Source organism: Salmo trutta, chromosome 21 (genome assembly GCF_901001165.1).
Source record: "Salmo trutta chromosome 21, fSalTru1.1, whole genome shotgun sequence".
Classification (NCBI taxonomy): Eukaryota; Metazoa; Chordata; class Actinopteri; order Salmoniformes; family Salmonidae; genus Salmo; species Salmo trutta.
Window position 1 is genome coordinate 27,012,560 of NC_042977.1, and position 19,884 is coordinate 27,032,443.

A 19,884-nucleotide genomic window follows, 5' to 3' on the forward strand; every position below is an offset into this window, starting at 1 on the left:
TAAATCTGATTTTGCTGCTTGCATGAGTTACTTGATTTGGAATAGAGTTCTATGTAGTCGTGGCTCTATGTAGTACTGTGCACCTCCCATAGTCTGTTCTGGACTTGGAGATTGTGAAGAGACCTCTGGTGGTATGTCTCGTGGGGTATGGGTGTCTGAGCTGTGTGCTAGTAGTTTAAACAGACAGCTTGGTACATTCAACATGTCAATACTTCCCACAACAAAAAGTAGTGATGAAGTCAATCTCTCTATTTTGAGTCAGGAGAGATTGACAAATATATTATTCATGTTAGCTCTCCATGTACGTTTAAGGGCCGTGCTGCCCTGTTCTGGGCCAATTGTACACTCACTACTTTACATTGTAGCAAAGTGTCATTTCTTCAGTGTTGTCACATGAAAAGATATACTCAAATATTTACAAAAATGTGAGGGGTGTACTCACTTTTGTGTTACACTGTATATATTTATTAAAACAATTCCATATAGCTATGTAGTACCACCCTCTCATCCTTACAAACCCTTGCTCCCCCAAGCCAAGATTATCACCACCTCCCATCCTTGTCCTCTCTTACACACCCAGGCCTAGTTTATCACCACCTCCCGTCCTTGTCCTCTCTTACCCACCCAGGCCTAGTTTATCACCACCTCCCATCCTTGTCTTCTCTTACCCACCCAGGCCTAGTTAATCACCACCTCCCATCCTTGTCCTCTCTTACCCACCCAGGCCTAGTTAATCACCACCTCCCATCCTTGTCCTCTCTTACCCACCCAGGCCTAGTTTATCACCACCTCCCATCCTTGTCTTCTCTTACCCACCCAGGCCTAGTTAATCACCACCTCCCATCCTTGTCCTCTCTTACCCACCCAGGCCTAGTTAATCACCACCTCCCATCCTTGTCCTCTCTTACCCACCCAGGCCTAGTCAATCACCACCTCCCATCCTTGTCCTCTCTTACCCACCCAGGCCTAGTTAATCACCACCTCCCATCCTTGTCTTCTCTTACCCACCCAGGCCTAGTTTATCACCACCTCCCATCCTTGTCTTCTCTTACCCACCCAGGCCTAGTTAATCACCACCTCCCATCCTTGTCTTCTCTTACCCACCCAGGCCTAGTTTATCACCACCTCCCATCCTTGTCTTTTACCCACCCATGCCTAGTTCATCACCACCTCCCATCCTTGTCTTCTCTTACCCACCCAGGCCTAGTTTATCACCACCTCCCATCCTTGTCCTCTCTTACCCACCCAGGCCTAGTTTATCACCACCTCCCATCCTTGTCCTCTCTTACCCACCCAGGCCTAGTTAATCACCACCTCCCATCCTTGTCTTCTCTTACCCACCCAGGCCTAGTTTATCACCACCTCCCATCCTTGTCCTCTCTTACCCACCCAGGCCTAGTTTATCACCACCTCCCATCCTTGTCTTATCTTACCCACCCAGGCCTAGTTTATCACCACCTCCCATCCTTGTCCTCTCTTACCCACCCAGGCCTAGTTTATCACCACCTCCCATCCTTGTCTTATCTTACCCACCCAGGCCTAGTTTATCACCACCTCCCATCCTTGTCCTCTCTTACCCACCCAGGCCTAGTTTATCACCACCTCCCATCTTTGTCCTCTCTTACCCACCCAGGCCTAGTTAATCACCACCTCCCATCCTTGTCTTCTCTTACCCACCCAGGCCTAGTTTATCACCACCTCCCATCCTTGTCTTCTCTTACCCACCCAGGCCTAGTTAATCACCACCTCCCATCCTTGTCTTCTCTTACCCACCCAGGCCTAGTTTATCACCACCTCCCATCCTTGTCTTCTCTTACCCACCCAGGCCTAGTTTATCACCACCTCCCATCCTTGTCCTCTCTTACCCACCCAGGCCTAGTTTATCACCACCTCCCATCCTTGTCCTCTCTTACCCACCCAGGCCTAGTTTATCACCCCCTCCGTCTTTCCCCCCCCCTTCTTCTCAGACACATTTACACCCCTCTATACATTTACTTACTGATCCATTCACCTTCAATCACACACAACATATACCCTATACCTCCGCACACCCATTCTCTCCCGCCCGCCCTCTACACATATTCACCCTCCTTCACTCTCCCATTCATATGCACATACACCACCTACACATACACCCACTCACAAACTCTCGCCCACACACACACACACACACACACACACACACACACACACACATCCATAGGACAATTATTTACAATTATTGACTTACGTATTATATTTCCTCTTTTATATTGTCTTTTCGTGTCCATGTATCTCATTGGCAACGGCTAATTCTATCATTACCTCCTAGAGAAGAACAGTTACTTGGGGACAATAGAGTATAGATTGTATTGGGGGGGGATATTGTCTCAATTTACGATTAGCTGGTCTTGGGCATCACTGTATGTAGCCCCAGTATACTTATCGCTTTTTCTGTGCTCCCTTTCATACCCATAGTAATGTCGTGAATCGGAGTTGAGACTTGGTACCTTTTTTCTCCAGAACTGTCTGATCGGAATGAATCTCTGGTGTTTTTTCCTCAGCTTAGCAGACAGGTCCTGGAAGAATCTAATGGACTGACCATGGATTTTGATCTCCTTTCCCTCCTGTGCCTTCAGAATGTTGGCTTTGGTCTTATAGTTCCACAGCTTAAACATGACCATAAAAGGATATTTAGCGTTCTTCTGTTTCACGCTGATCCGATGGCATCGCTCCAGATTCTACGTTGATACATCCATGTCAATCTCCTCCTATATCAGCATGATCACGTAGCTGGAAAGGTCTCATTTTTCCTCATCTCCCAGTATGAACAATATTCTCATATTATTTTGTCTCATTCTGGTTTTAGAGAATTTGAAGTTAGGATAACCAAGTTGGTCTTGTAGCTTGTAGGGGCACGGCCATTTAGAATAGCAACCTCTGTATTTCTATGGTTCTCATTCAAACCAATGTTAATTTATGCCAATTTAAAATGTATAGTTCCAAAAGTATACATAGTATCATATATCCTTTGACAAGAAATCTAAGTTGGGCCAGTCTGAACATCTCAATGTTGGTTTGGTGTTGATAGCTTAAATGGTGTATGAGAAAGGTCTTGAATTGTAGCTTTTTTTGACCATTCAAGTCTATAGGCCTTTTTTTTTACATTGAAATGCATTGGTAGATCATTTAAATATTGTTATAGTTCAAAAAGTATAAATTCTATAAAAAAATTCTCAAGCAATCTGAGTTGGGGCAGTCTTAAATCTTTAAACTCCAGAGATTTCAGCTCTAGAGCTGGCTAAAGAAATCTAATAATAATATGACTTTGTAAGAAATCAACAGTTGTGCCATGTGTTCAGCAAGCACATCTAATGAGTAAACACTGCTACTAAACAGGTACCAGAGAGAAGTGTCAGTCAAGCATGATGCCAGCAGACACTCTTGCCCGGGAATGACATTGCGCTAATTGCCAGTGACAATCTCAACTGTGAAGAACAGATCAGCTCCAATTGCTTGACTGTCTGAAGCCACACCGATTGACAGCGCATGACTTTAAGCAGGCAACCAAATAAAGCATTGTAGAGGCCTGCATGAGAACTATTCTGTATTGATGTTTCACAAGCACACATAGCTAGCTGTTGCAACCTGGACCCAGGGCAATGATAGTGGTCTGATCTGAGATATATGGTTGCCTGGCGATGGTCATGAGTGTTGCTCCTGCCTGCGCCATCTACTTCTGTTGTGAGACTTACAGAGAGTAACTGATGGTGATCAGAGAGAACACTATGGGTTACTCATGAAACATTTAGACAAGGTGGATACACACCCACACCAATAAGATCAGAAAATATATTAATGTATTAAACCCTTCATTCATTACTCATTACTCTTACAAATGACAAAACCTATATAGAAGAGGTATTAAACTCTTACCCTACAAGGTCCCGAGCCTGCTGGTTTTGTGTCCCAGGTCTAAATCAGTCCCTGATAAGAAGGGGAAAAAAAGAAAAAGCCCAGTGGAACTGGCTTTGAGGTGCAGAGTTGAGTTTGAGGGCTCTGTAGCATTGCGTTGCATACTGCATATGATTTGTGTGATCTAAATGTTGTGACACAGAAGTTGTGACAGTGTGGAGTCATAGCCTGTCATTGGTTAAAAAAAAAAATGTTCTGAATGAATGGTCTGCGAGCGCTTTCCAGTGCTTCTGCGTCCTTGAGTGCAGTGTTCCTAGGGATACTGTAGGGGCGTGTCATGTGGATCATGATCATCTTTACGTGTATGTGTACAGAGGGAAAAGCCGTACGTTTGTAAAGATAATATGTACAATACGATTTGATGCTAAAGCTAATTGCCAGTGACAAACTCAACTGTGAAGAACAGATCAGCTCCGATTGCTTGACTGTTTGAAGCCGCACCAACCAATGGCACCGATTGACAGCGCAAAAATAAACATAGAACAGTCGTGGCCCGTGTCTCGCCAAACTCCAAACGCACTATGCGACGAGATGGACAAAGAATGATTTCTATGTCTTGTGAATTTGGGATTATCACGGTGTTTAGGTGAACAAGGCTACTGTCCGGTGTTGACATCTCGTGAATTATGGCAGTTCTGTATGGAATCATATTTCTGTTTTGGTTAGTGGATGAGGTGAGTATCTGATATTTATAGTCATAAATTCAATCAATGTGAAAGTGAAGAATTATTGGCCTCTTTTTGCTTCTGTCTCGTTGGTCTCTCAAATATGAATTAAAGCCCTGAGGTTTATTGAATGTCAACATAACAATGTGCCTTGCTGCTGCAGAAATTGTAGGCTATTGAAAACTATTAAGGCCTATGAAAGTTAGGCAGTTATGTAAGGTTACATAAGTCAGTGGTATATCGAAGGCTATTCTGTAGTAATGTATTAAGATCTATTTTATGTTCTTGAAATGAAACATTATTTTGAAAAATTCAACATTCATAACAATCTTACTGGGCTCATAATTACATCAGCCTGGATCATATCATACCACAAAATGAATTAGTTTGCCCTTGTCTTGCTGCTGATCATTTGGTTCCATCAAATAAGAGACAACACACACCAGTGGTGGTTGGTGACGTTTAAGATGAGGAAGGATGATTTTTGTTTTATGAACATGTCCCATTACAGCATATTGGATGACTGTCATTCATATTCCATTCACCCAGCTCAATGTAACATCGACAGGTTAAGGCTACTACATGATACTCATACTAGGTTGCTACAACCTAGCCCATGAATGAAAGTTTACAATGTAGGTGAGAGAATTTTGAGTAATCAAGGTGACAGACAGTGCCACATTCAATACTGCCTTGCACACTCTTGCGTGCATCTAGCTGATCTAGGGTGTAATCAATAGTCCAACATCTGCAAACAAGAGTTTTGAGTGGACAAATTCAGATATGGTTATACATGTTTCGTTCCGTTTGCTTCCATTTAAAAAAAGTTTTTCAACAGAAAAGGCACAATGAAAACACCCCTGATCACGCACGAACACAATTAATTTTCATAGCAACCACATACGAACAGCTTCTTGTATATATAATTCCATCTATCTAGGTGAAAAAACCTTTCCAAGCCAATCCTTCATATCATGACCACTAACCGCTACACACAGCCTACATCATTGTCACGTCATAGTCAACATAGCTACTAGAACTAACACTTTAGTAAACCACTACAATCATGCGGTACAGTGTACAGTCTGCAGCAAGCACTTTAGCAGTTACACCGGTGGGCCCCGGTGGTAATAAATTAATAAAACCAAAACGTACCTTAACTTGGAAGAGTTTCAGTGTTGGATACCCATTGCCAGCTAGCTAACATAGCATCCGACCCTGTTTGAGCCGGGTGTTTGAGTAGGCTAAATTAGCTAGCTGCATTCGACGCTAGCTAAGTAAGTGAAAGTGAAAAAAAATATATACTGTGAAATATAGTTAACTCTCTCTCTCTTGCTTCTCCTTAATTTTGAAATTAATTAATTTGTTCAAAACTGTTCAACTATTGTCTTTCTCTCTCTTTGAGTCAATTACTCACCACATTTTATACACTGTAGTGCTATCTAGCTGTAGCTTATGCTTTCAATACTAGATTAATTCTCTGATCCTTTGATTGGGTGGACAACATGTCAGCTCATGCTGCAAGAGCTCTGATAGGTTGGAGGACTTCCTCCGGAAGTTGTCATAATTACTGTGTAAGTCTATGGAAGGGGTTGAGAACCATGAGCCTCCTAGGTTTTGTATTGAAGTCAATGTACCCAGAGGAGGACAGAAACTAGCTGTCCCCTGGCTACACGATTGTGCTAGCCTACAGAGTGCTGCTGAGACTACTGTAAACCTTTATTGCAAAACAGTGTGTTTTAATCAATAATTTGGTGACGTAAATATATTTAGTATAGTTTTATCTAAAAAGGATCACCTTCTTTAATGTTTCACAATTTTTATTTTTATGAAATTTGCTGAGTAGGATGGTCCTCCCTTTCCTCCTCTGAGGAGCCTCCACTGACACACACACTAACACACACACACACACACGAGGCAGCTCTTCCTCTGCTAACCATTGTTAATTGTCACTGAGCTGAAGCAGTGACAAACAGCTCTTTGTGGTCCTTTCCGTGACCACAAAGGCAGGCTCCAGTCCTGCTCAGGGGCTGCCTTTGTGTCTCCCTGCCATGACTGTATTTGGAAGGGACACCCTGCTAGCTGCAATTGACCGTGGACACAAACATCCACCTGGCAGGCTGGTGTGGAAAAAAGGCTGGAGTGTTTCCCACAATTACTCCCATCAAACAAGGGCCAATGCTAGCTGGCTCGCCTCACAGGTCACACATGCCTTAAATGGTGATGGAAGGACATCAAACAAAGTGGATGTCTCATGATCATACAAGCCAGAGCCTCAGAAAAGAACACAGTGGAATAGTTTGTGATTATGCCCAGTGAGGGCAGTAATAGTGAGTCCACAGCCTGTTTTTCTCCAGGACCTCATTTAGAGGCTTGTTATACACAAAGCCCTGGGCCTGGTCTGACAGAGGCTGCATTGTATGTGTGCAGAGTGGGTTCTGGTCTCGTCTGGACTTTGCAGTCAGCGGTTCACAATCATCTTGAGTTGGCCTCTGAACATAGAGCATGAAATAGAAGTTTGGTTCATGAAATATGAACTTTGCTTACAGTAAGTGATATTTATAATACCAATGTTAAGGACAAGACAACCAAGTCCTGTTTGGTGGTTACATTTGGCACATCACAGAGAAATTCAACTACAAGGAATTCACATGGTTGACATGTTTACATGCCCAACACAATGGCCATTCAACATGTTCTCTCATTTCTTATCTGCCTTTCAAGAGGATTTTATCATGATGCTTCATTTTCCCTCTGAGATTGCTCTTTGATTTCATACCAGCAACTATAAATCACTGACCAGTTTTCCTCTTCTCATATACAGTGCACAGCTTCCAAGAAGTACTGCTGGTATTTTGAAGGAGGCTACCCGATCTATTTCATGTAAGTATACTGTTCATACACGTGGGTAACATAATTCATCTGGACACAGACACAATTACATTGCAGCATACTGTATATTAATTGTTAATAGTAAGACATTTAATATTTTACAAGACATATTTATTCGTTTTCAACCTTCTGCCATTCAGATTAAACTGTTTGTGAATTTAAAGAGTGCAGTCTATTGATTCCCTCTGGCTTGTTTAAAGGCCGGGTGGTGTTTGGTTAAAGAAAATGGTCCCTGGATGTGGATGAATACAGAGAAATCACCCAGGTTGGTAACGTTATTATGAGTCAATACCAGCCTCTGACTCACTCCACTATCATAGCAGACTCTTGGCAGTCATTCAAAAAGCATGCTGTCGAAGCGACGAGGGGAAATAATGAGTAAGCTGTAGCTTTTCCAAATCCAATCATCAAATCCAACACAGCATCTAGTCTCGAGGACCTGACCCTAGGCATCACAGTGATTAGGGTCTGGTTTCTATGATGGACTCTTTTGGCATAGAATAACTACGTCACTGCCTACATTGATAAGGTGGAAAAAATTTGGGGACTCCCAACAAATCACGAGGCAGACATGCCAGAATGTCGGGATTCAAAACCAAAGTTTGCAGGCAAAACCTTTGCAGTGGTTTTAGTTAAGGTAGTTGATGCAAACTAGCCACTTGCGAAATGCACTCATTAAAAATAACCTCTGTCATCTCCATCTTGCTAGCTACTATTTAGTATTTTATTCAAGTGGAAAGGTAGTGACGTAGGCTGTGACGTAGTTCCTCTATGCCTAAAAACTCCATCATTGAAACCAGACCATAGTCACTGTGTTGCCGAGGGTCGGGTTTTTGAGACTAAACTGCATCCACTGGGTTGAGAAATCACATTGGAGAAGCTCTTTGACTTCTATCTAAATCATTTAACTAATGGGCTAATAATTAGTCTTATAAAAACATGTTAGCCACTAGGCTGGCTGCAGAATTCTACCACTTGCTTTTAGAAAGGCCTCATTTTCAATGTATGAGGAGCTTTTAAAAATGCACTACAGTGGTGGTGCATCAGTAGGAGTTATAAAAAATGTAAAGCCTAAGGATGGAGTTATGGTAGGAGAGAGAGAAGAGCATTACTGGGAGTTAGCATGCTGCAGTGACTGGGGGATTTGGATTGAATTGCCTCTGTAAAATAGTGCACACACAGATCTAATACAGTATATTGCAGGGCGACTGTGGAATTGAAATAGTGCACTATTAAGAGAATGCTGGCTCAGCTCTATGCCCTCTCCTAGCGCTGTGCTGCTAATGACTTGTGTAATGGATGGTCTTAAGCCGGAAATGCAGCTCTCACACTTATAGTACTGCTGGTTTTAAAATATAGTACAAAATACTGACAGAAGGAGAGGGAGTATTTCAAATGTTGAGGAGGATTTGTCATGGAAGTGGATTGCCGTCTATTTAGCCAGAGGATTTGGATGTTCAGTGCAGATCAGTGGATGATGAACATTTCTCTGAAATATGTAATGATGCCATAAATCATCTCTCCTCTATGTTTAAAACTGAAGCTGCTATCTGCCCTTGAAAAACATCAGATACCGCGGCTCTCGGCGCATTGAAGATCTGAAGCCTGGAACTGGCAAATCACATCTCTGCCTCACACAATAAGCACTGCCCATAGACAAAACTATAAAAGTAATTTGTTAAAATGTATGAGTTTCTACTTACTTTAATGACAAAGTATGATTCATTCTAAAAGTTCCTATATTTGACATATAAAACATTTTGTGTGTGTGTGTGTGCGTGTGTGTGCGTTTGTGTGTGTGCGCACAGAGCATGGAGAAAAAAAGGAAGGGAAGTGCTACTAGGGTAAACAATAGTAGGTCTTTGTCGATAGGTTTTCTTTGGTAAAAGGGGTAAATTGGTCATCATAAAGAAAGGAGGACCAAGGCACTCTTCATATCATTAATTAAAATGTCTTTATTTGCATGGCATGTTCAATGGAACCAAGACTTGAATACTCTTGGTTCCGTTGAACCTACCATACAAATAAGGCATCACAATGAGAGCCATTCATCATCAGCTCTCCTGCATACAGATGCTGACAACTGATCAGCAGGGGGTTCAGATACAGTTGAAGTCGGAAGTTTACATACACCTTAGCCAAATACATTTAAACTCAGTTTTTCACAATTCCTGACATTTAATCCTAGTAAAAATTCCCTGTCTTAGGTCAGTTAGGATCACCACTTTATTTTAAGAATGTGAAATGTCAGAATAATAGTAGAGAGAATGATTTATTTCAGCTTTTATTTCTTTCATCACATTCCCAGTGGGTCAGAAGTTTACATACAGTGACGGAAAAAAGTATTTGATCCCCTGCTGATTTTGTACGTTTACCCACTGACAAAGAAATGATCAGTCTATAATTTTAATGGTAGGTTTATTTGAACAGTGAGAGACAGAATTACAACGACCAAAAAATCCAGAAAAATGCATGTCAAAAATGTTATAAATTGATTTGCATTTTAATGAGGGAAATAAGTATTTGACCCCCTCTCAATTAGAAAGATTGAAAGGGAGTGCTCCTAATCTCAGTTTGTTAACTGTATAAAAGACACCTGTCCACAGAAGCAATCAATCAATCAGATTCCAAACTCTCCACCATGGCCAAGAACAAAGAGCTCTCCAAGGATGTTAGGGACAAGATTGTAGACCTACACAAGGTTGGAATGGGCTACAAGACCATCGCCAAGCAGCTTGGTGAGAAGGTGACAACAGTTGGTGCGATTATTCGCAAATGGAAGAAACACAAAAGAACTGTCAATCTCCCTCGGCCTGGGGCTCCATGCAAGATCTCACCTTGTGGAGTTGCAATGATCATGAGAACGGTGAGGAATCAGCCCAGAACTACATAGGAGGATCTTCTCAATGATCTCAAGGCAGCTGGGACCATAGTCACCAAGAAAACAATTGGTAACACACTACGCCGTGAAGGACTGAAATCCTGCAGCGCCGCAAGGTCACCCTGCTCAAGAAAGCACATATACATGCCCGTCTGAAGTTTGCTAATGAACATCTGAATGATTCAGAGGACAACTGGGTGAAAGTGTTGTGGTCAGATGAGACCAAAATGGAGCTCTTTGGCATCCACTCAACTCGCTGTGTTTGGAGGAGGAGGAATGCTGCCTATGACCCCAAGAACTTCATCCCCACCGTCAAACATGGAGGTGGAAACATTATGCTCTGGGGGTGTTTTTCTGCTAAGGGGACAGGACAACTTCACCGCATCAAAGGGATGATGAACGGAGCCATGTACCGTCAAATCTTGGGGAGAACCTCCTTCCCTCAGCCAGGGCATTGAAAATGGGTCGTGGATGGGTATTCCAGCATGACAATGACCCAAAATACACAGCCAAGGTAACAAAGGAGTGGCTCAAGAAGAAGCACATTAAGGTCCTGGAGTGGCCTAGCCTGTCTCCAGACCTTAATCCCAGAGAAAATCTGTGGAGGGAGCTGAAGGTTCGAGTTGCCAAACGTCAGCCTCGAAACCTTAATGACTTGGAGAAGATCTGCAAAGAGGAGTGGGACAATATCCCACCTGAGATGTGTGCAAACCTGGTGGCCAACTACAAGAAATGTCTGACCTCTGTGATTGCCAACAAGGGTTTGTACACCAAGTACTAAGTCATGTTTTGCAGAGGTGTAAGGGCTGTCGTCGTAAGAAAACCAAGATGCGCGTAGGATGTGTATTCATTTTAAAGATTTAATCAAATGAACCACTATAAACAAAATACTCGACAGAAACGACAGCAAACAGTCCTGTCTGGTCCTACATGAACAAAACAGAAAACACTAGACAGAAACAATCACTCACAAAAACCCAAAGGAAAAACAGGCTACTTATGTGTGACTCCCAATCAGCAACAACAAACTACAGCTGTGCCTGAGTGGAAGCCACACGGCCAAAATCAACGAAACAAACCAACCTAGAAAAAAGAGCATAGAACGCCCACCCAATGTAACACCCTGGCCTAACCAAAATAAAGAACAAAAACCCCTCTCTATGGCCAGGGCGTTACAGTACCCCCCCAAAGGTGCGGACTCCGGCCGCAAAACCTGACTCTGAAGGGGAGGGTCCGGGTGGGCCCTCTTACGGCGGCAGCTCAGGTGCGGGACGTGGCCTCCGCTCCACCCTCGGCATTGCCCACTTAGGTGGCGCCCCTGGCCGCGCCGGAGGACTGGTGGGCAACCCTGACTGCGCCCGGCTGGCGGGCGATTCTGGTTGCGCCCGGTTGGCGGGCGACCCTGGCTGCGCCCGGCTGGTGGGCGACCCTGGCTGCGCCCGGTTGGCGGGCGACCCTGGCTGCGCCTGGTTGGCGGGCGACCCTGGCGGCTCCGGCGGCTCCGGGCTGGTGGGCGGCTCCGGTGGCACTGACCCAGGATTCACCAGGCTGGGGAGACATGAAGGAGGCCTGGCCCTGGGCGCAGGCACAGGACTCACCGGGCTGGCGGGCGGCTCTGGCAGCTCCGGACAGGCGGGCGGCTCTGGCGGCGCCGGACTGGCGGGCGGCTCTGGTGGCTCCGGACAGGCGGGCGGCTCTGGCGGCTCCTTACAAATGCGGGCGGCTCTGGCGGCTCCGGACTGGCGGGCGGCTCTGGCGGCTCCGGACTGCCGGGTGGCTCTGACGGCTCCGGACTGGCGGGCGGCTCTGGCGGCTCCGGACTGGCGGGCGGCTCTGGCGGCTCCGGCGGCTCTGGCCCAGGACTCACCAGGCTGGGGAGACATGAAGGAGGCCTGGCTCTGGGCGCAGGCACTGGACTCACCAGGCTGGGGAGACCCACTGGATGCCTGGTCCGTGGAGGAGGCACAGGACTGACCAGGATGGGGAGGCCCACTGGAGGCCTGGTCCGTGGAGGAGGCACAGCACTGACCAGGATGGGGAGCCCCACTGGAGGCCTGGTCCGAGGAGGAGGCACAAGATAAACCGGGCTGTGGGGGAGCACTGGAGTTCTGGTACGTAGGCTCTTTACCCACACTCCAGGCTGAATACCCACTTTGTCCCGCACGGGCGGAGCGCAGGCATTGGGCGAACTGGGCCCTCCCAGCGCCCTGGCAACACAGTGCGCAGAGCCGGTGCAGGATAACCTGGACCGAAAAGGCGCACTGGAGACCAGACGCGCTGAGCTGGCACAATCCGTCCTGGCTCGATGCCTGCACTCGCATGGCACTTGCGGGGGGCTGGCCTATAGCGCACCGGGCTATGAACGCGCACTGGAGACACCGTGCGCTTCACAGCATAACACGGTGCCTTACCAGTACCACGCTGCTTCCGGTAAGCACGGGGAGTTGGCTCAGGTCTACCGCCTGACTCCGCCAATCTCCCCGTGTCTGCTGCGCTCCCTTTCCTCATACCAGCGCCTCTCAGCTCTCGCTGCCTCGATCTCCCACTGCGGGCGGCGATAATCTCCAGCTTGAGCCCATGGTCCTTTACTGTCCAGGATTTCCTCCCAAGTCCACGATTCTAGATAGCTCCTCTCCTGGTTCTTCTCCTTGCGCTGCTCCTTCCTCCGCTGCTTGGTCCGTTTTTTGGTGGGTGATTCTGTAAGGGCTGTCATCGTAAGAAAACCAAGATGCAGCGGAGGATGTGTATTCATTTTAAAGATTTAATCAAATGAACCACTATAAACAAAATACTCGACAGAAACGACAGCAAACAGTCCTGTCTGGTCCTACATGAACAAAACAGAAAACACTAGACAGAAACAATCACCCACAAAAACCCAAAGGAAAACAGGCTACTTATGTGTGACTCCCAATCAGCAACAACAAACTACAGCTGTGCCTGATTGGAAGCCACACGGCCAAAATCAACGAAACAAACCAACCTAGAAAAAAGAACATAGAACGCCCACCCAATGTAACACCCTGGCCTAACCAAAATAAAGAACAAAAACCCCTCTCTATGGCCAGGGCGTTACAAGAGGGGTCAAATACTTATTTCCCTCATTAAAATGGAAATCAATTTATAACATTTTTGACATGCGTTTTTCTGGATTTGTTTGTTGTTATTCTGTCTCTCACTGTTCAAATAAACCTACCATTAAAATTATAGACTGATCATTTCTTTGTCAGTGGGCAAACATACAAAATCAGCAGGGGATCAAATACTTTTTTCCCTCACTGTACACTCAATTAGTATTTGGTAGCATTGCCTTTAAATTGTTTAACTTGGGTCAAACGTGTCGGGTAGCCTTCCACAAGCTTCCCACAATAAGTTGGGTGAATTTTGGCCAATTCCTCCTGACAAAGCTGGTGTAACTGGGTCAGGTTTGTAGGCCTCCTTGCTCGCACAAGCTTTTTCAGTTCTGCCCACAAATCTTCTATGGGATTGAGGTCAGTTCTTTGTGATGGCCACTCCAATACCTTGACTTTGTTGTCCTTAAGACATTTTTCCACAACTTTGGAAGTATGCTTGCGGTCATTGTCCATTTGGAAGACCCATTTGCGACCGAGCTTTAACTTCCTGACTGTTGTCTTGAGATGTTCCTTCAATATATCCACATAATTGTCCTTCTTCATGATCTATTTTGTAAAGTGCACCAGTCCCTCCTGCAGCAAAGCACCCCCACAACATGATGCTGCCACCCCCGTGCTTCACGGTTGGGATGGTGTTCTTCAGCTTGCAAGCGTCCCCATTTTTCCTCCAAACATAACAATGGTCATTATGGCCAAACAGTTCTATTTTTCTTTCATCAGACCAGAGGACATTTCTCCAAAAAGTACGATCTTTGTCCCCATGTGCAGTTGCAGACCATAGTCTGGCTTTTTTATGGCGTTTTTTGAGCAGTGGCTTCTTGCTTGCTGAGCGGCCTTTCAGTTTATGTCGACATAGGACTTGTTTTACTGTGGATATAGATACTTTTGTACCTGTTTCTACCAGGATCTTCACAAGGTCCTTTGCTGTTTTTCTGGGATTGATTTTCACTTTTTCACCAAAGTACGTTCATCTCTAGGAGACATAACGCGTCTCCTTCCTGAGCGGTATGATGGCTGCGTGGTCCCATGGTGTTTAGACTTGCGTACTGTTGTTTCTACAGATGAACGTGGTACCTTCAAGCGTTTGAAATTTGCTCCCAAGGATGAACAATTTTTTTTCTGAGGTCTTGGCTGATTTCTTTTGATTTTCCCATGATGTCAAGCAAAGAGGCACTGAGCCTGAAGGTAGGCATTGAAATACATCCACAGGTATACCTCCAATTGACTCAAATTATGTCAATTAGCCTATCAGAAGTTTCTAAAGCCATGACATCATTATCTGGCATTTTCCAAGCTGTTTAAAGGCACAGTCAACTTAGTGTATGTAAACTTCTGACCTACTGGAATTGTGATACAGTGAATTATAAGTGAAATAATCTGTCTATAAACAATTGTTGGAAAAATTACTTGTGTCATGCACAAAGTATATGTCCTAACCGACTTGCCAAAACTATAGTTTGTTAACAAGGAATTTGGGAAGTGGTTGAAAAACGAGTTTTAATGACTCCAACCTAAGTGTATGTAAACTTCCGACTTCAACTGTAGCTATCCAACTTCAGCTCAGGGACTCAAGACAAACTTAAATTATAATGGAACTAAACCTAGTGCTCCCTCAATAGTTTACTTAATATTCACCTTAGACTGCAGAGCATTTGTCATCTGCTTGGTATGTCTATTCCCTTGGGCCTCTTGGGATTTGTGTCAGACTTTTGTCTCAGTACTGTGCATATGAGAACTGCCATTTGTCTGAATGTGTTTTGAGAGGGTTGTTGGAGGACTGTACTGTTTATACAAAAGCCTCTCTCAGTATTGTAGATGCTGGTGATTGTAATAAAAGCTTCCCCTCTCTCTTTCTGTGTGTGTGTGTGTGTGTGTGTGTGTGTGTGTGTGTGTGTGTGTGTGTGTGTGTGTGTGTGTGTGTGTGTGTGTGTGTGTGTGTGTGTGTGTGTGTGTGTGTGTGTGTGTGTGTGTGTGTGTTGTAGATGCCGGTCGTATGAGGACTGTTGTGGGACGCGGTGCTGTGTCCGAGCTCTCTCCATACAGAGACTATGGTACTTCTGGTGAGTTCCCCCAAGACTAGACTGCCAGTCTAGCTTCTCATCCTACTCTCTTTAATATACTCCCTCCTTCCTCCTGCTCTCCTCCCTGCTCTATCTCTCTCTCTTTCTCTTTGTCTCTCTGGCTTTCTCTCTCTTACACTCTCGCTCGCACTCTGTCTCTCACCCCTCTCCTCTCTCTGTCTCTACCCAACGTAGCCCCTGTATGTACTTGTGTGCATTTATGCATAAGACACTGGTTTGTTCATGGAGTTTATGGTCCTATGGGAGCACCTTTGTTGTTGCTTAGACCATGCCCCTCACATGAGGCTTTCTTGCTGCAGCTTAGAATAGCTACACTGGCTCACAGTGAAATGCTTCCCACTGGGCACAGACGTCAATTATACATCGATGCCACGTTGGTTCAATGAAATTTCATTGTGGAAACAACATTGATTGACCAGTGTGTGCCAAGTGGGTTGATTGTTATGACATGATCTTAATATGCAATTCAGTCATTGTAGAAACTGCTCTGTGCATGCATTAGGGCTGTCCCAACTAAAACAAATCTTGGTCGACCAAGAATCATCTGTTCTTTCACCAATCGATTGGTCGACTTTTTTAAACGTATATTTTCCATATATTGACACATCCTATGTGTTTTAATCAAATCAACAATATTCACTGAGCTTGTCTGATGCTTTAAGCACACAGTTTGATTAATGAAGACACACAAATGACTAGCAATTGATTTGATAGTGCTGGGCCAGGCTCGGACTTGCTGCGCTGTGTTAAAAAAACAAAAACATGGAGTGACTGTGACTAGCATCCAGTTGTCTCTTTCTCCTCCCTCCTGCAGCGAACACCACAGAACATAAAAGTGTTTATTGCGCTGTCCATGTTGCTGAAGGTGCAACATAATTAAAGCTATTTCTGACTGAAAAGTTATGTTTCCGAAATCCCTAATTTGTTTAGGGAAAACAATTTCAACATGTCCAGGTGATAGGTAACTCGAGCTTGGTTCCCAAGTTTCTAAACCATACCAAACCATCTTTCCTATAGTGTTGCCATAATATTTGAATTGAGGAAGTGTGATCATAATCATTAGCATATTTTAGTGATCCACAGTACGTCCTAAAACTAATTCCGTCAGAATAGGGCACAATAAGGCTTGACCTATAGCCAGGGACGGTCTTTGCCATTCTGCTGCCATAGGCAAGACCAAAAAATGCATCCCCCTGCAAAACTAGAATAGTCCCAGTAAGCAAAATTAAGTTGAAAAGATGTCTAAAATACGCATTTTCCAGACGTTGAAGTTAGGTTCAATTTGGGTTCTGAATGAAGGGAGAAAGGTATTTTCTGTATGTTCAAATGTATATTTTCTAGGACGCTGAAAAGGCATCTTTTCCAGACGTTGAAAAATATGTACTTTCCAGACGTTAAAATTAGTTTCATTTTCGGTTCTGAATGATGGTTGAAAATACATATTTTCCGGATGTTGAAAATACGTACCGTAATTTCTTGACTATAAGCCGCAACTTTTTTCCCACGCTTTGAACCTCGCGGCTTAAACAATGACGCGGCTAATATATGGATTTTTCCCGCTTTCAATTTTTTTTTCTTCAAAAAAACACATTCTGTGATGTGCTCAGTTTTTTGGCGGCATGAAGCTTTCATTAGACCAATGAAATTGCCGAACTGGTTAAGGTCAAACAACTTTTTTGTTTACTGTTTAGATTAAATCGAGCGCTCTCAAACTTCCCATCATTCTGATTACGGTAGTCATTTTGTCACCCTCATCATGGCAAAGACACGGAGAAATGCATATGATGCAGCTTTCAAGTTGAAGGCGATTGATCTGGCTGTTGGAAAAGGAAATAGAGCTGCTGCACGGGAGCTTGGTCTTAATGAGTCGATGATAAGACGTTGGAAACAGCAGCGTGAGGAATTGACTCAGTGCAAAAAGACAACTAAAGCTTACTGCTAATTTAAAAAATTTTGTTACAAGCCGTGTTTCGTTAAAGCCTATTTATTTTTGTTACAAGCCGTGTTTCGTTAAAGTCTATTTATTTTTGTTACAAGCCGTGTTTCATTAAAGCCTATTTATTTTTGTTACAAGCCGTGTTTCGTTAAAGCCTGTGTAAAGTTAATTTGTTTCAATGTACCTGCGGCTTATAGACATGTGTGGCCTATTTATGTTCAAAATAATATTGTTTTTTCAATTCAGTGGGTGCGGCTTATATTCAGGTGCGCTCAATAGTCCGGAAATTAGGGTACTTTACAGACTTTGAAAATATATATTTTTTTTGGGGGGGGGGGATGTTGAAATCAGGCTCATATTGGGTTCTGAATGAAAGTTGAAAATACGTAATTTATAGATGTCTACACTGCGTGCACAATTATTAGGCAAATTGTATTCCTCGGGATACATTTTATTGTTGAACAAACACAATGCTCTCAGTCAATCCAAAATGTTATTGAACCTCAAACCTGAATGTTAAACAAAGGAAAAGTGAGTTTTGTCTTTCTCGGGGAAATATATAAGTGTGCACAATTATTAGGCAACTATTAGTGTGCAGAATTATTAGGCAACTAAATTACAAAAATAATTTCTCTCAACTCACTTGTTTATTCTCAATTGTTAGAGTAAGTGTAACAGATAAGTAACACAAAATGACAATTATATAACATTTTTGGCCTTTCAAAAATATTCAGTGCCCAATATAGCCACCCTTATTTTCAATAACTGCCATGAACCTTCCATCCATGGAGTCTGTCAGTTTCTTGATCTGTTCACGATCATTTTCGCTGAAGCAGCAACCACAGCCTCCTAAATGCTGTTCAAAAAGGTGTATTGTCTTCCATCACTGTAAATCTCACGTTTGAGAAGGGCCCACAAGTTCTCAATAGGATTTAAGTCAGGTGAGGAAGGGGGCCAGGTCATTATTCAGGCATCTTTGAGGCCCTTGCTGGCTAGCCAAGCAGTGGAGTACTTGGATGCATGTGATGGAGCATTGTCCTGCATAAAGATCATGGCCTTCTAGAATGCTGAGGACTTCTTCCTGTACCACTGTTTGACGAAAGAATCTTCCAGAAACTGGCAGTAGGTTTGGGAGTTGAGTTTAGACCAAAAACCAATGTCAGTGGATGTGGAAATCAAGGCCGGTCTGGAACTGCACCAAGAAAAGATGTCCAAAAGGCATCGGTGTTGGTCCATGTTTACTGAGGTGTAGCCTACAGTGTTGCCTGAAATTGAATTTTATGAATGCCCATCTATGTGGTAAGCCTACCATTTATAAAACACCAAAAAACAAAATCCGGACAATACCAAAAAAAAACATCCAAAAGATGTCTGCTTGTGCTTACTAGGTTGTAGCCTACCATGTCGGCCCAAGGGCATTTTATGGATGCCCATCCATGTGGTAGGCCTACCGTTTGTAAAACAGGCCATTGTGTTGGCTTTATTAGTCCTGATTCCTGTGACTAATCAATTTGGCTATTTATGCACTGAGTATTAGTTACCCAACTTTATCAGGATTTATCGTGAGCCTATTTGCAATGTGTTTACACAGTGGGTAATGCAGAAGCAAATTTTTCTCGCTGTAATCAGCTTGTCAAAAAAATGTACAGAAACAAACTTGAAACCACTGATCATGACGATGGGGTGAAACACCTGGACAACAGTCGTGATTGTCCATTCCATAATGTCCATTTTACTTTGGCCTGTTCTGATTTTAGGATATGTTGTTTGTTAACATGACAGTTCACATTTTATTTGATTGTGCCCATATAGGTTAGGCTGATTGATCTGAGAAACCTGCATGATGTAAAAAGTGTCCTTCTCATTACATTGTCATACATTTTATCTCCAGCATGTAGGCTTCAGAAAAGGCCACATACTCTTTCTACCATATCCAATATCTGCTACATTTTTTATATATTTTTATTTCAACTTTATTTAACCAGGTAGGCCAGTTGAGAACAAGTTCTCATTTACAACTGCGACCTGGCCAAGATAAAGCAAAGCAGTGCGACAAAAACAAAAACACAGAGTTACACATGGGATAAACAAACGTACAGTCAATAACACAATATAAAAATCTGTATACAGTGTGTGCAAATGAAGTAAGGAGGTAAGGCAATAAATAAGTAATTACAATTTAGCAATTAACCCTGGAATGATAGATGTGCAGATGAGGATGTGCAAGTAGAAATACTGGTGTGCAAAAGAGCAGAAAAACAAAATCAATTATGGGGATGAGGTAGGTAGTTGGATGGGCTATTTACAGAATGGCTGTGTACAGCTGCATCGATCGGTAAGC

At 43.6% G+C, this 19,884-nt stretch overlaps 1 protein-coding gene across 2 annotated transcripts in view; it reads left to right on the forward strand.

Moving 5' to 3' along the window:
* Positions 1–4,189: 4,189 nt before the first annotated feature.
* Positions 4,190–19,884, forward strand: part of LOC115157084 (vesicular, overexpressed in cancer, prosurvival protein 1) — a 32,691-nt gene continuing 16,996 nt past the window's right edge. The window contains exons 1-4 of one of the 2 annotated variants that reach the window (XM_029704995.1): positions 4,190–4,628; positions 7,444–7,502; positions 7,712–7,776; positions 15,509–15,586. In XM_029704995.1, coding sequence (XP_029560855.1) covers positions 7,748–7,776; positions 15,509–15,586 — 107 coding nt within the window. In that variant the 5' untranslated portion in view covers positions 4,190–4,628; positions 7,444–7,502; positions 7,712–7,747. The remainder of the gene's footprint in view (positions 4,629–7,443; positions 7,503–7,711; positions 7,777–15,508; positions 15,587–19,884) is intronic. The other variant, XM_029704994.1, reaches the window with a different exon arrangement.